The sequence below is a fragment of the Danio rerio genome, chromosome 19, assembly GCF_052040795.2.
Source record: "Danio rerio strain M-AB ecotype USA chromosome 19, GRCz13ab, whole genome shotgun sequence".
NCBI lineage: Eukaryota > Metazoa > Chordata > Actinopteri > Cypriniformes > Danionidae > Danio > Danio rerio.
In genome coordinates this window covers 12,766,280-12,782,283 of record NC_141039.2, presented here as the reverse complement: position 1 = coordinate 12,782,283, position 16,004 = coordinate 12,766,280, and the positions used below count along the sequence as shown (strand labels likewise).

The following is a 16,004-nucleotide window of genomic DNA, read 5'->3' as shown; positions in this document are numbered from 1 at the left end:
AATAAAACGCAAATGAATAATGATTTCTTGTGCGGCCCGGACCGGTACAGGTCGGTACCACAGGGGTGGGGGATCACTACTGTAAAATACAAGCCTACACACACACAAAAAAAAAAACTTTGATAGGGTTTTGCTTTATGGCAAGTGTTGGAATATCAAGCCAATTTCATGCGTGTTCAATAAGAAAAGGTCTGGAGAGGGTTTTCTTCAATGCCAAAAACATTAGTAATTTATTAGATACGAATGAATAATTCGATGACAGAGCTCTGGGTTATGTTACCCCAATGCAATACAAGAATTACATTCAAGAGGTTCGCAACTAACATACATTTCCTGACTCCAGCATATATACACAACTGATATTAACAGGTAGAGATTGGTGTTACGTCACTTATTAGTCATTCTGCAGTCCTTTGGCTTTTGTACCCCAGACATACTTCCTCTTTCTGCAACCCTTCTCTGCATGCCAGAACTGAACAATTACATGCATCTTTAATTTACGTCACAACTTCTACAAGCATCATGCTCCTTGTGACATGTCTAGGCTTTGTGTTAAACAGCAGTCTGGAACAAGGGCCCCCGCCCTATATTTATTCTTTTTCTGCTATTTCCCTCTTGTCAGCAGTTTCTTTCAAAAGTTTGCAGCACAGTAAAAAAGAGGAAGTGCGTCTGGTCAATGTGTGGTATCATACAATAGAAAAAGATGAATTAATCTGTTGTTAATCTAAACATTTTTCTAATAAGAAATAAAGACACAAAAATAATAAAAATAATTAATTTTTTACCACACAAGATTGACATTTGCATGGAATTGCTCAACTGCATTTTTCAACCCAATTGTGTAGAAAAACATGACTGGCAACACTGAGCAATGTTTGTTGTTACACATTGAGCATATGGCTAATAAACACCATCATAATAATATGGTCATTCATACATTATCCAAATACATTATAATTAATCTAAAATATCCATATGGTATTAGTTTTATTTTAAGACTCTACAGATATCATGCTGCAGATGAGTCAGGCTTTTGTGGAGACGGCCTCTATTTAAACGACCAAACGAGGACAGCACATAAAATTGACACCCACTTCATGAATATTCCAGTAGTGTCTTTGTAAAGAACACGCTTTCTGCATTTTGCTGTTCAGAGGAAGATTATTCAGATTTGGATCTTTTGTGTCTTAGATGTTTTCTAAAGTTTCTTTAAATGTGCCGTTTGCTCTGTAGTCTCCAAGTAATGTTCCCCTGGTCCTGTGCTCTGAAGAGATAGCAGTGCACTTGCGATTAGAGCTTTTACATTTAGTCTTTAATGTGTTGTCTTCCTCGGGCTGCAGCCATTCAAATCATCTGGCACAGACGCACTAATGCTGAGGATTACAGTTAGCATTGCAGTCCAGATGAAGGCAATTCTCAAGAGAGCTTCCCAGATTCCCTCTAGGGCTCTATTTACATTATGTAATTATCGGCATCCATTAAATTCATGATCTCTTTCTCTCAACATTAAACGGGATGTGAAACTGAATGGGCATTACATCACCAGTAAGCCACTGTGTAGCGTGATGCAAAGAAGGAATTAAACAGAATCATCAAGGATCTGCATTTTGGACACTTACTAATGCTACTGCAGTTATTGCTTATTTGGCTTGTGTTGCTTTTCAAGTTTTAGAGGCGACGTAAAATTGAAGTTGTAAGTGTTTTATTCCCATTAGTGATGTATTTCTGAGTGAAGCAGCTGCTCAAGCAAGAGAAAATTGCTTTCTTTAATTTGTTCATTGGGAATTGATTGTGTTGTTTGCTACAGTTGCATGCAAGATGTGACAGGAGACTGGAGGATATTGATTGCCCATTCCATTGCCCTCCAAGTTAATCTGTTTGATTTGTGTTTTCACGGTAAATCTCTTCTATTTAGCATTAAAAATATGTTGGGGGAAAAACAAGAATTGACCATTTTGGTTTAATTTAAGTTTCCCAACCACTTATAAAATGATTTGAGGAAGGATTTTTGATATTGATTTTGTGTTTATCTACCAAATACCCATTCAAGTGCTACATTTGGAAAAATCCCAAAGACAGATCCTTACTTAGACAATTTGATTCCTATTAGCATTATAGCATTTGGAACATTATAACATTTATTGCTAATTATTAGTGCTGGCCAAAAATTAATCTCGCATCCAAAACAAAAATTTGTTTTGACCTAATACATATGTGTGTGTGTTTTTGTTATGTATAAATGTTACACACACATACATAGAAACAAAACAAATAAAACAATTTTGTTACATAAATATTTATGCATAATTTGTATCATATGCATATATAAATATAAACATTTTGATAAATAAACAAAGTAATAAATATAGATAGCACGCACATTTAAATTGTTAAATTGACTTTTATTTTGAAAGTGATTTATGCGAGACCCAACACTACTTATTAATTAACATTATAGCATTAAGCATATCAATTATATATATATATATATATATATATATATATATATATATATATATATATATATATATATATATATATATATATATATATATATATATATATTTTCTGTTCCTCCATATTGCATTGGTGTTTCATAGTATTGAGATCTGGAAACTGTGGAGGCCATTTGAGGACAGTAAAATGATTAATTAGAAAACCGCTTTGAAAAGATTTGAGCTCAGCATATTTAACTTTGACCTGTACGGTCACACTGGTGGGATCAATCTAGTTAATCTGGTGACTGGAGTATCCAATGGTCCCACTAAAAATCCCAAGATAGAAGTAATTAAAAATGTAAATGTAAAAGGGCTAAACAACACCCCCCCCCCCCTCACACACACACACACACACACACACACACACACCATAACAGGTGGTAAGTTCTGTCACTGTTGCCTTTTTTATCAGCTTGCTCTATTCTGGTCATCTCCTCTGGCAGGAACAGGACAGTTTCACCCCCGAAATTGCAGCTCAATGAATGTTCTATCGTTTTTGTGCTGATCTGAATTCTAGGCAGGGTTACATTTAAAACAATCATACCTCTTTTAGGCCCTGTTTACACTAATGCGTTTTAGTTTGAAAATGCATAAGTTTTGCTACGGTTACGCCATCCGTCCACACTTAGCCGGAGTTTGCGGCGCCAAAAACGGAACGTTTTGGAAACTGTGGAGAGGCTGTTTTCATTCTGAAACGCTGCTGCTCCGTCTCAGTGTGGATGGGGAAAAACGGATACATCTAAAAATGGTGGCGGGGCTGCTAAGATTTGCTGCCTGATTGGGGCTGTTTCATTGTGTATGCTTCCCTTAATCGTCAAGCCCCTATCACATAATTATAACACATGGCTTTAATGCTACCGAAAGACAACAGACCAGACTTCACTGTAAACAACAACATGGACACAGAAATGGGAGCTTTGCACTATTGTCTGTTTTAGGCGCCATTGTGCAGTTATTCATTTGTTGCGTTTAGTAACAACTCGACCTCGTCGTCTGTCCACAAAAATACCTCTCTTGCTTTCTTTTCCATCGCGTTTATTGTTCAACCAGCGTTTGTTGACTAACAAATAACCAAATCCCAAGCGAGACATATGCTTCCTGTTTATACTAGAACTTGCATGCCCAGAGTGAACGAATGGTCACGTGATATGCATTTTTGGTGGCGTAGTGTGGACGGAGATATGTTCAGAAACGCTAGTGTGGACGCGGATCGTTTTTGATCTAAAACGCCGTTTTAAAACTAAAACGCACTAGTGTAAACGGGGCCTTAGAGTCACTCAAGTGACCTTTCCTCCCCATACACGAACCAATGCTGGGTTTAAACTTTAGCAGATCTTCTTGACCACAGTTGCCTTCCTAAATGATAGAACTAGATAATTTCACCATCGAGCAGTTGAAGTGGTGAGTTGTCTTCTGACTCTTTATGTAAGCATGTCCAGTTTTTATTGGCAAACAGGTAATCCTGTACCTACTTTGAAACCATGTGTTTTGGAAAATTGTGTGTTCCAGCCATTTATGTAGTAGAAAGTCACATCAATTAATTTGTTAATCCCCCTTTGTACAAAGAAATTATACACTTGAAGTGTGTGCTTTGTATTTTAACATTTTTCTGGTCATTTTATTTGCATTAAGTAAAATGGCTTAATTTGTGAAGTACTTTAAAACCTTATTAAGGTTTATTTTCTATCATTGCCAATTTATATGTAAAGTCTTTTACAGTACAGTCTTTTATGGCTTAATTTTCCCTTTACTTTAATATATAAATCAGAATACACAATGTTGTGCTTCATTAAAGCTGAGATGTGCTTTAAAGGCGTTTATTATTCCGAGAACAGGCAGACACTGACTCCAGCATTTGCACTTAACACAATACACAGATGCTAAATAAACGGACCCGCTGTTGCTCACTTCTCTTTGATTTATGAAGCAGTAGAGATTCATTAGAGCTTTTGATTCTTTTTCTTACTTGAGCGGTTTTCACGCTACTGAGTAAATGTTGTTTACCAGAAGGAAAATAGCAGTGGGCTTTTATCAGCTCTTGTAAAGCACCGAGACACTCCATTAGTGGTGCATCAGTGCTTTAAAGGCAAAAGGCTAGTGTCCACTGCAGAGCATGCTGTTTAATTGAAAAACTTTGAAAAAGAGTAAGTTCACAGCCTTTTATTTTACTCTAAAGTCCACACTTTAAAAGTTATCGGATTGAATGTATAGTGGCGATAAAGTGTTAAAAACATCTCGTCATAGGTACTACTGTGTACCTTTGCACTGGTTTATTTATTATCAGCTTTCTTGCACATTGCCAGCTCTGCTTTCATCATTTCATTGGTTTGTTCTTAAGAGAGTGAAGTAGAATGTATAAACCCTTGTTATTAAACACTGTTAATTGAACTACAGTTGATGGTTTGAGCAGTGAAACCACTTGTGAACATCACATACAAATGCCCTGTCCACACTAACAACCCACTTTAAATGTTATTACTCGATTAAATGGGCTTATCGGCTACTAGTTGGCTCAGAAAGCTATTATCATCCATCCACATGGTTAATCAGCTATACTAATAGAAAAGAATCCAGATCTAGGTCTGTTTTTACATTACTGGGAATGTCGGGTTTAGGATAGGGGTAGATGGTAATAAAATGCAGCTAGAACCTAAAGTTTGTTGCCGAACTTCAATGTTGGCTTGAGAAAGCCAACATGACTGCTCTAGGACTGGGAATGGAAGTTGGCAGGAAGCACAGCGGTTGTTAAGGGGTTGCTAGGCAGTTGCTAAAATTAATATGGCATTGCTAGGTGGTTGCTTAGCAGTAAATGGCATCGCTCTTGTACATGTTTGGTCAAATGCTAATACTTAGTAGGCATTTCTAGTATATGTTATTGCACTTAAATTATCATTAATAGCATGTAGCTTATTGTTATTAGCACTTGCCTTGTCATTGTTACCTTGCACAGTACACAGGAAGTCCCATTTGCTTACATGAGTCAAACAAGCCAATACCCAGTTCCCTATGATGTTCTGATGTAGAAAAATTGCTATTTTTAAATGGTTGCTACTGTAGGTTAGCCTTTTATTGTGATGTCTCTATGACAGTCAAAAACTGGAGTTGGACCATATGGAAAAATGGCTTGCCATATTTTATTGAAAGAATAATGCTTATTAAGTGTGAAAGTGATACATGCAGAAATGGCTTGCCATATCAGTAAAAAAATGGAATTAAATTCAAAAATGGCTTGCCATATTTTGACAAATTAATGCTTAAAAATAAAATATTTATTGGAAAACTATAATTAATTATAGTTAAGAAATACATTTCTAAAATAAAATTCTTGGATTGAGTAAAAATATTTTGTCAAATAATGTATTTTGTCAAATAATGTATTTTGACATTTTGTTTTGACATTTTTTGTATTTTTTTTTTAACTTTAGAAAGAAAAAGGCAAAATTGAGTTTTTCCATAAAAACAAGCAAAATTTTGTGTCATTGGGGTAAGTAAAATAATCTTGTTTTTGAAACTTTAGAAACAAGACAAAACTTTTTTTAAAAAGTTGTATTTTTTGAATAAAGTATCTAGGGTTAGTCAGAATTATTAGCTCCTCTTTTAATATATATTTTTTCTATTTTAAATATTTTGCAAATGATGTTTAACAGAGCAAGGACATTTTCACAGTATGTCTCATAATATTTTTGCTTCTGGAGAAAGTCCTATTTGTTTTATTTCAGCTAGAATAAAAGAATAATAAGAATTACATTTTTTTATTTCTTAAAACCCATTTTTAAGGTCACAATTATTAGCCCCTTTAAGCTATACATTTTTTTTTAGATACAGAACAAACCTGCCTAGTTAACCTAATTAAACTAGTTAAGCCTTTAAATGTCACTTTAAGCTGTATAGAAGTGTCTTGAAAAATACCTAGTCAAGTATTATTCATGACATCATGACAAAGATAAAATAAATCAGTTTTTTTTGTTGAAAAAAATCTTCTTTCCATTAAACAGAAATTGGAGAAAAAATAAACGAGGGCTAATATGTATATAATGTCTGTATAAATACAGTAATCAAATGCAATTCTGTAGCTCCTGGTCAACTATAATCCAGACTCAATGCATATTTTGCCATGTGACTAATGTGGATGCACACATTGAGATTTCGATAAAGAAACAAATCTATCGTGCAGCCTTAATTGTACGTACAATATACGTATAAAAGTTTCATTTTACACTGACCTTATTCAACTAGTTACACTGACCAAGACAGCCTGATGTACAAAGGAATGTTTTAATTTCACTTTGTTAAAACTTGGGACTTTAAATCGACCGTTAGACTTTAATGGTGTAAATTTATGATTGAATACATGATTAGGATTTGAAATTATTTTCATTACCTGCATGGCGATTTAATTTTTAATAGATCATAATCACATTTTCTGTAGACGTACCAAATCATGACAATAATGTGTCGTCTCAAAATGGTCATGTCAAGTTGTCATAAGGACAACTGGTAAGTCCTTTCAAATGTGAAGGTGACATTGTTTGGGTGAATGACACATAATGACAGTTTTCATGAACATGAATGAAAATCTCATTCATCATCATGATGGGTGTCGTGTCATGATTTTGAATGTTTCTTGACAGCGTAATGCTACTGAATTTTCTAGCTTAGCCACCTAATTTTGGACTCTTTTCAATTCCCGGTGAGATCCAGCCCATTTATTTATTTTTACAAACTTTCATTTTAACTTTTTTTTCAAACGTACAGATCTTGCTGAATTTAGCATGCTTCATCCAGTGGTGTTCCAGTGTCTTCAGTTCATTCTGCTGTCCTCTCCATTCTCATGTGGTTCAGTCATATGATGACTGCAGTGATTTTGTCCAGTATTTATCATTTCCCCCGGTGGAAATGGACCTGATGTTCTCATCATTAAATCTTCTAGTCTAGTGGAAACAAAAGACACAGACCAGCACTTTTCTCTATACAGTACGCCTCGCTGCCCAGTGCCCGTTCAACACCAACACCAACACCAGTCTCAGAGGACTTTTCCCTAGACCACCCACTGCCAACTGTTGATTTAAATTCAAATGGACCTGCACAAATAAAAACTATTTATTAATGCTAATAGGTTGATCATGTCAATATTTTTATTTAAGTGTCTCTGCACCTCATCAAATGACTTCAGGCTTCCTGTATCTAAACATGATACTGATGTGAATGCTGTTTCATCAAAGAGCCGGAACAGATTGAATGATGGGTTTTTTAGTGCACCGCAGTGCTGTAAGTGTGCATGTGGGATGCTGATGAATTAAATCAAGCAGCCCACCTTGCTTTTTTGATCCTCTGGGAGAAAGCAATGAATTTGGCTGCTAGTGCTATTATGATCCTGTCAACATGTGGCTGCTGACAACGCACAGCAGTGGCCTGGAGTTTGACATGATCTACATCCTTTTTTTCTCACTTTTTTTTGTCAGGGTGTGTGTGCTGTGGGTAAAGTGTTCATCACTTTTATTTCTTTTTTATTTAAGGAAATGTCTAATCTAGGGTTAGGCCGATGGAAGATTGCCAATAGACAACACGATGCTGAGCCGGCATCATCAATCCTCCTCCCCTAAAGTTCTGGGAGTCTCTATATATTTGCAGGACTCAAAATGCCTGCAAACGAGTGATAATCTGCCGGAAATCGCGCGTCTCCCTCCCGGTCCTCAAATAAGTTGCGCACCCTTCTCACCCCCGGATCCCTCCTTGCCCTTCAGACACGTCGCGTGCACTCTGTCAACCAACCCCATCCCCATCGCAATGTTTCACATTGGAAATCGTACGATGTCAAATTGGTTGACTTCGCCCAACCCTAATCTAATCTTGTTATATTTTGTATAAAACTTGAATGATGAGGAGAGCATAAAATGACCCAAGATGAAAAAAATGTACATGTATGTGACTTTTTATTTGTAGTTTTACTAAATAAGTGTGTGTAAACATGTTTTATATACATATTTGTACCGTTTATAGTTATTAATGTAGTGGATGTTATACCACAGAGGAGGAAAAGGGAATTCATTTTTAAAAATCTAATATAGTATTATACAGTGCTCAGCATAAATGAGTATATCCCTCACAAATCTCTCATTTAAATAAATATTTTCCATAGAAAGCTTTAAAATAACTTATGATAATTGTCCAAAATTAGTAATTAGTAATACCCAAACTTATATGTTAGAAACATTTTTAAATAAAAAATAGAAAAATTTAGAAGAAAATAAATTTATATATATATTTTTTTGTAATTAATTTTTCCAATATTTTGGATTAATTTAAATGTATTATCTTTCTATTTTAAAAAAATGTTCTGTGACAAATACTATTTAAAAAAATATATCCCTTGAATAAATCAGTTTTGTTCAAATGCAGCAAAATATATGACCTATATTCACTAAGAAATAGATAAAAATATTCATTTTCAAAATGGTGTGTACTCTATGTTGAGCACTGTATATCTGGTAGCAATATTATAACGATACTGTAAAACCACAAGTTAATATCAGAATAATCCATTAATATTCATTATCTATGATAGTTCAGGGGGGAAAGGGAAATGAATAGAAACTGAATGTTCATCCTTAGTATTACATATCTGGTAGCAATATTAACATAATACTTAAAATAAAGGAGCATTATAATTTAATAATAATACTTTAAAATTAAGCATTAATTAATATTAGAATAATCTATTAATGCTCATTGTTTATAATAGTTCATGTTTTCAATCATTGTTAGTAATAAATAATCTATGTCATTGTGGTTTTTGTGGTTTAATAGGGGAAAATGTGAAACATTATTTATTTGGTTTTAGAAAAAATTTTTTTAAGCAAATATGTTTGCAATTTTTTTAAAAGTTTAACATTAATGACTGATATTCATTCATACAGGGTTAGATTCACTAACTACTACTTTTCATAATCTCACTATAGGTTTAGAATTAGGATTTAGTTTAGGGTTAATTTCATTTAATTAGTTATTAATGCAATATGTACATGTCATTTTTTTAATAGAGGCTAAAATAAAGTGTTATATTAAATTCTCCATCAAATACACTTTAAATAAAAATTCAATCAATTAAAACTACAGAACCATCTGTAAACTACAAAAATCTGCTTAAAAACTTGAATAATACAAGTGCTGTGCTCAGTATATGTATGCACAACCCTCACAAATCAATCTTTTAAATTGATATTTTTATTAGGAAGCTATACAATATTTGTGCATATACATTAGATTTGTCAGTACTGAAGCCAAATCTGGAATCTAATAAAATAACTTATGATAACGGTCCAAAACAAGCACACCAAAATTTATATTTTATGGAAAAATATTAAATACAAATATTTAAAAAGAGCAAAAATCAAGAGAAAAAAAAAGGAAAATTTAATTTAAAATTTGGTATGTTGTTATTGTTTTTTGCAATTTTTATGATTGAATTTAATTGTGGTGCAATATATTACATTGCCTATATTAACTGAGAAATGGATAAAAATATTAATTTTCAAAATAAGGTGATCGTTTATGCTAAGCATTGTATAAATGATAGATTTAGTCTTTTGTATTTCTAAATAATCTTCAACTTAATATGAAACAAACAAAACACACAGTATGTTATCCTTTAAATACCTATATAGATTTGTAGAGTAGCTTGTCCCTGGGCAGGAGCGAGAAAGGTGTGCGCCATCCTCACAAACACTGGCCGTGTTAAACCCAAGGAGATCCTCCCTAAAGCCTCAGCTGACAGATGCCTGAGGGCAGGACTCACCTCTTGAAGGACTGTTCAATGATCAGACTCTTCATCCCCCTCGAGCGTCTAACACTGCCGTGTCTCTTTACTTTTAAAGGAGGATCCCCGTTCTGACACGGCCAAGATGGCAAATACAGGAAACACCTGATCCTGTGTCCTAAGGGCAAGAGGAAGATGGATTCAGAACCGCTCAGACTGCTTTATGCTAGTGCAATTTAATTTCAACACCACATTTAAATTGAAAATTGTCCTCGTCCATACTAAAATCTTGTATATTGGTAATCACAATTCACGGTTTGGAGCACAAGTGACCCACGGATTAATATATATATTTTTTTACCGATAGATTAATTCTAAATTTGTAAGTATCGCAAAGAGATTGCCTCTCGGGTCATTCAAATAACATGTATGAAAGCATTTAGGCTTTCTTGTAAAATATATTGATGACGGAGGAAATTGTGGTAGGTTATTTGGGATGTGGTGAGTTTCTTAGGGTATTAAAGGTGTTTTCTGTCACTGCTTGTTTAGCCTGCATCAATGCAGTGTAAGCTGCATGATTAATCATTAAAAGATTGGAATCTCAACAACCATGCAACAAGTTAAAAATGATGGTGTGTTGCATATGTTTATTAATCTTTCATATCTGTATTTGAAAAATTCAAAAATCAAGAAAGAGATTCTTTCTGGAAGGGCATCCGCTGCGTAAAAACTTGCTGGATAAGTTGGTGGTTCATTCCGCTGTGGCGACCCCGGTTTAATAAAGGGACTAAGCCGACAAGAAAATGAATGAATGAATTGAAGAAAGAGATTCAGTCTTTAGTTTTTTGACTTGTAACAAGTCAAATAACAAACAGTCAAATGACACAGAAGTGCTGGAGAACAGTTTATAGTTTAACTAAAACCAGTGATGTTAATGGTAAAGATTAAAATCGCCATTGTATGTATTTAACGATGCTTAAAAATAAAAGTTGTAGAAAGCAATTACATTTTTAACCAATAGGTGACGACCAGCCATCAAAAATACGCCACTGAATAATTCTTAAAAAAATGACACATCTAACAATGAAACATGAAGTTTTATGAGAAAATAACCAAATCATTTGTTGAAAATGAGACTTAAAATAAAAGCAGGTTAATTTCTACATTTAGCGTCATCAGCAACAGTATTATTAACAGTACATTTTTCACAGAACTGAATATGTTACAATTTATTTTTATTCAGCTGATTATTCATTTTAGTAATATTACAGGTCCTAAGTTCAGTTTGTTAGTGAAACAAACTAAAGTCTTGCAGTATTGTTTTTGTAATAAATGCAGAGCAAATTATAGTTTTGGCTTTTTGGCCCCTTTTTGGCTGATCCGAAAAATGGTTCGATCCGTGACTAAAAAAACCATAATGTGATCCAAACGGGAGATTTGTGACTCAAAATCATCATAAACTTGGATTAAATTACATTGACAAGAAAGACATGATTATGTTGGCTTTTTTTTTAAGACACTGCATCTTCTGTAGTTAAGACACTCCGTCTAGAAAGAATGTCAACTTTTAGATGTAGCGCCACTCATCAATGTCAGTTCCAAAGCTGTGGACCAATCAGAAGAACTCTAAAGCAGAGCAAGCTATGCGAAAATCTGTTTACAATTTTTGCAATTTACATAAACATTAATTATAATTTGTTAGAAACAACAAAGTATCATTTAAACACATTTAATTTAAAGCTATTGCAAATAATAATAAAGTACAAATACAATTGTTTTTATAATACAACTTGTACTACTAAAGCAACATTTTTCTTTTAGTCCAATATTTAATTACAATGTCCTCATTTGGCAGTGTACAATGTCATCATAGTGGCTAAATCTGTGCAACTGACATTTAAATTTTCACAGTGCAACTTTGTACATTTGTATGTTTGATTTAGAAATGCTGTGATGTTTTGTGTGCATTCATGATGCTTAGATCTTTGTAGATGCACAAGAAAAACTTATAATGTGACATTTTAAAATAAAATGAGATGCACAGAATACACTATGCTATGTTTTTATTTTTTTTATTTTTTTAACAAGACCATGTGTCTCAAAAATGGAAAGAAACTCAATTGTAATGGTCATGTTACCCAGGCTTGATGAATCAGAGAAGGATACACAATGTTGCAGAAGACTCAATTAGGGAGTGAATTTGTACACCCACAACTTTGTTTGCAAAAGTGAGGCTTTTGGTTCATGAATACTTGAAATGCAACCCCAGAGTTATTAAACTAAAATATGGTCTGCAGCGTTTTCAAAAGTCTGTGTTTTTGAGGATTGAAAATTCCAGAGCTGTGTGGATATCTGGCGCAACCATAGCAAAAGTAGCCTCAAAAAGGGAATAAGAAGGAGAACTCCATATAGATCTCATCAGTTAAAGGTTGGCCAGGCTGACTGTACGCTTAGGATTTTAATGATCTCTGAGACACTAGTAATCCACAGCACACTTCATCAGGTCTGCTGCCCAATGATTGCAAGATCTTCAGGTGTTCTTTTCTCGCTTTAGTTTCTCTCTGAATCACCAGGTTGAAACCTGAGGGTCTTGGTGGTGTTATTTTCGCTAATGAAACAGGTTGACGTGTGTGAATAAAGAGCCCGCGAGGCTTTGACCCTTTTTTTCCTGCTGTTCTTAAAGTGAATCCTGTGATCAATTCCAGGAAAAGTATTCATCTTGTTGTACACATGATCTCTATGGCAACCTTCATCTCAAGGCCATCGCTCATATGTGATTTTCAGTCTATGAAGAATTCATGGATACTTTTTTTCCTGGAAGTCGAAGCCAGTAAAGACGAAGCTTTAATTTGGACTGTGCTGATTGATGCTTCAGAAACTGGCTTTGAAGGACAAATGTTTCTTTCAACTTTGGTTTGTTGCTAGATTTTTTCGCTTTCTGAGAAACTGAGAGTTTGTTTGCGTTTGTAAAACTGTGCAATGCTAATGTGGTTGTCTTAGTTAGGGATGCACAGATATGGATGTTTTGGCCGATATCGATAACCGATAACTCTTTAGATTAGAGTCTGATAGCCGATATATATAGGTAGAAAATTATAGATGTTTCAAAATTATCTATTCGTATACAGAGAAAAACAGATTTTTTTTTAACTTCATAAAAGATTGAACTGCTCTTATGAACTGAATAGTCTATACTCAAAAATATCTATATAGCAAGTCTATATAGCAAAAAAAGCGCTATAATTTCAAAATTGCAAGGTGATTATATAAACCTATATTTACTATTTCACATAAATCAGCATGCAAACGATAAACTTTTTCCTTTACTTCATGGCAAATTAACATGCAACTTGATTGTTGCATTAAAACAATAGGTTAAATAACAAAATGGGATTTCGTCAACAAGCAAGTTAAATATATTTTAAATAAGATGAAAATGAAAGAGCTAAGGACAGAAACCAGCTGAAATGTTCTTGAATAAAACATGTTACAGTGTTGTACATATGTCATGTCCAAAAAAGCCTTTTTTAGAGGTGTTTTGACCGTTCAGAGCCACCATACAAGCGAAAAGCTAAATACAGATATTGCGTTTTACTTTAGAAAATGCGACATAGATTCATCCTATTTGGTGTTTTAGATTCTTTTGAACACGTGTAGCTGCTGCTTGTCAATCAGACAGCGCTTCTGTGTTTGTTCTTGCTGTGAATTGCGGAAAAAATGATCGATGAAAAATTTATGATAAACCGCTGTGATAGGGTTGAGCCGATAAACGATGTCATCGTCCATCGCCGATGGCCGACAGGCACCGCAATGCTGAGCCAGCATCGTGATCCTCTGCCCAACCCCTGTTGCAAAAATTCGCTCGCGAAAATGCACATTTAGGCCCTGTTTACACTAATAGGTCTTAGTTTTTACATGGCATTTTAAAACAATGCACATCCACTCTGGTGTTTCATCTAGCATTTCTGAGCAGCCCTCCTTCCACACTACAGCTGAAAAAGCACATCACGTGACCACACAGACACACATACACACACAGGCACAGACACACACACACACACACTGTCATGTGCTCGAAACAGCGAGTCCAGGCAGTCAGCGGGTCAGTAGACTGGTTTAATCTTTCGCTCTCACGCTTGTACTTTTTAGTACACTTTTTTAGTTTACTTTTTAATTTTAGTGAAAAGAAAACCTCAGACACTGTTGGTTGTGCACCTTTTTTACCAAGGATTGTCAAAGCCATTATAACAACACCGATCACTCTGCCTATTCACGCCTTTTCATGAATCCTGCGGAAAAAAATGACTGACAGGTGATAATTATGTGTGCAACTTATTTTTATTTATTTATGATTTGGTTATGGATTAAACAAAGACCATGTGGGTCAGGTAGTTAAAACAGTAGGCTATAAATAATTATTTTGTTATCAATTAATTAATTATTCATAATTAATTTACCACCGCCTATGATGACATATTAGACATCGTATGATGCCAAATTTGTCAACATCGCCCAACCCTACACAGTGGGTTTCGCTCAACTGCAGGTGCAGATTTGCCCTTTGAGTCAGATTTTGATACACAGATGACTTTATGACAAATACAGAGCATAATATACAGACAGAATGTGGAGGGTGAATTGAGAACCCCTATGCTGGATTCATTGACTGGCGCTCCTCTCCCCCCTGCTGTTGTGAAGGCTGTCAGGTCAGATGTGTGTGTGCAGTAATAGCGTGAGGCACGCTCGTTATAATAAATATGAGCATTTCAATCACACTGAATACAATCTTACATTAACAACACATGGCAAGCAACGAATTGATAATAACAAATAATCATATTAGATTACAAACAGCCCAACCAGTTGTTTGGCACGTATGCATCTCCGCTGTTATGTTTACACAAGTAATATTTATCCTGAGGAGATTTAAACCAAAATACACAATGACACTCAATTAAGCACATCTACAATGATAAGGAACGTGGTCACTTACTGAATAATTTACACACAGCAATACCACATGAAGAAAGGACAGACTTGGAGGCATGCATGGCGCATAAGCAGCCTAAAGCCGCTTCTTAATGCAAAAATTGCATTCGGTGTGATCAGCCCATACTCTGTCCTTCCAATTGTTTATGTTGGCTCTTCCTTTTTGCACAGGATTTGCCTTTTTTTTTTTTTTTTTAAGATTTATTTTAAGATTTATTTTTGGCCTTTTTGCCTTTATTAGATAGGAGAGTATTTAGACAGAAAGCAAAGTTGGAGAGAGAGAGAGAGAGAGAGAGAGGTAGGGTAGGGAAATGTCCTCAAGCCGGGATTCGAACACGGGACGCCCTGCTGTGCTTCTGCATCATATGTCAACGCGCTAACCACTATGCTATTGCACTGACAGGATTTGCCTTTTTATATCTGAAGGACATAACAGAACATTTTTTCCATGTGACACTATTTTAATGTTTAAAATGCAGACTCTTGGTCACATGAAAAATATTTCCAAACTGTTTCTGTATACAAAGTTCACACATTAATGTCACATGATTATTTAGGGCTGGGCGATTTAACGAAAAGTAATTCAGAACATATAATCGGTCAGTTTCTTCCAGGACGATTTTTTCAATTACTTTCCTTACGTGCCATGTGAGCCCGCTCTGTTAAAGGCTGTGGCTGATTGATTCTTCTGAGGCCACTTTGCAGCCACATCTGATCTCTGGTCAAGTAGGACGATGGACCCATTCTTGACACTTACTTTG

General features: G+C 34.9%; 1 protein-coding gene across 8 annotated transcripts in view; it reads left to right on the top strand.

The window, feature by feature from the left end:
• Positions 1-16,004, top strand: part of ctdp1 (CTD (carboxy-terminal domain, RNA polymerase II, polypeptide A) phosphatase, subunit 1) — a 214,229-nt gene that overhangs the window by 168,706 nt on the left and 29,519 nt on the right. Inside the window, exons 13-14 of one of the 8 annotated variants that reach the window (XR_015515862.2) lie at positions 10,373-11,275; positions 11,390-12,297. Coding sequence is in view for 1 of the 2 variants with exons in the window: in XM_087294334.2 (XP_087150460.2) it covers positions 10,373-10,436 (64 nt within the window). In the remaining variant the exon portion in view is untranslated. 8 annotated transcript variants of the gene reach the window in all.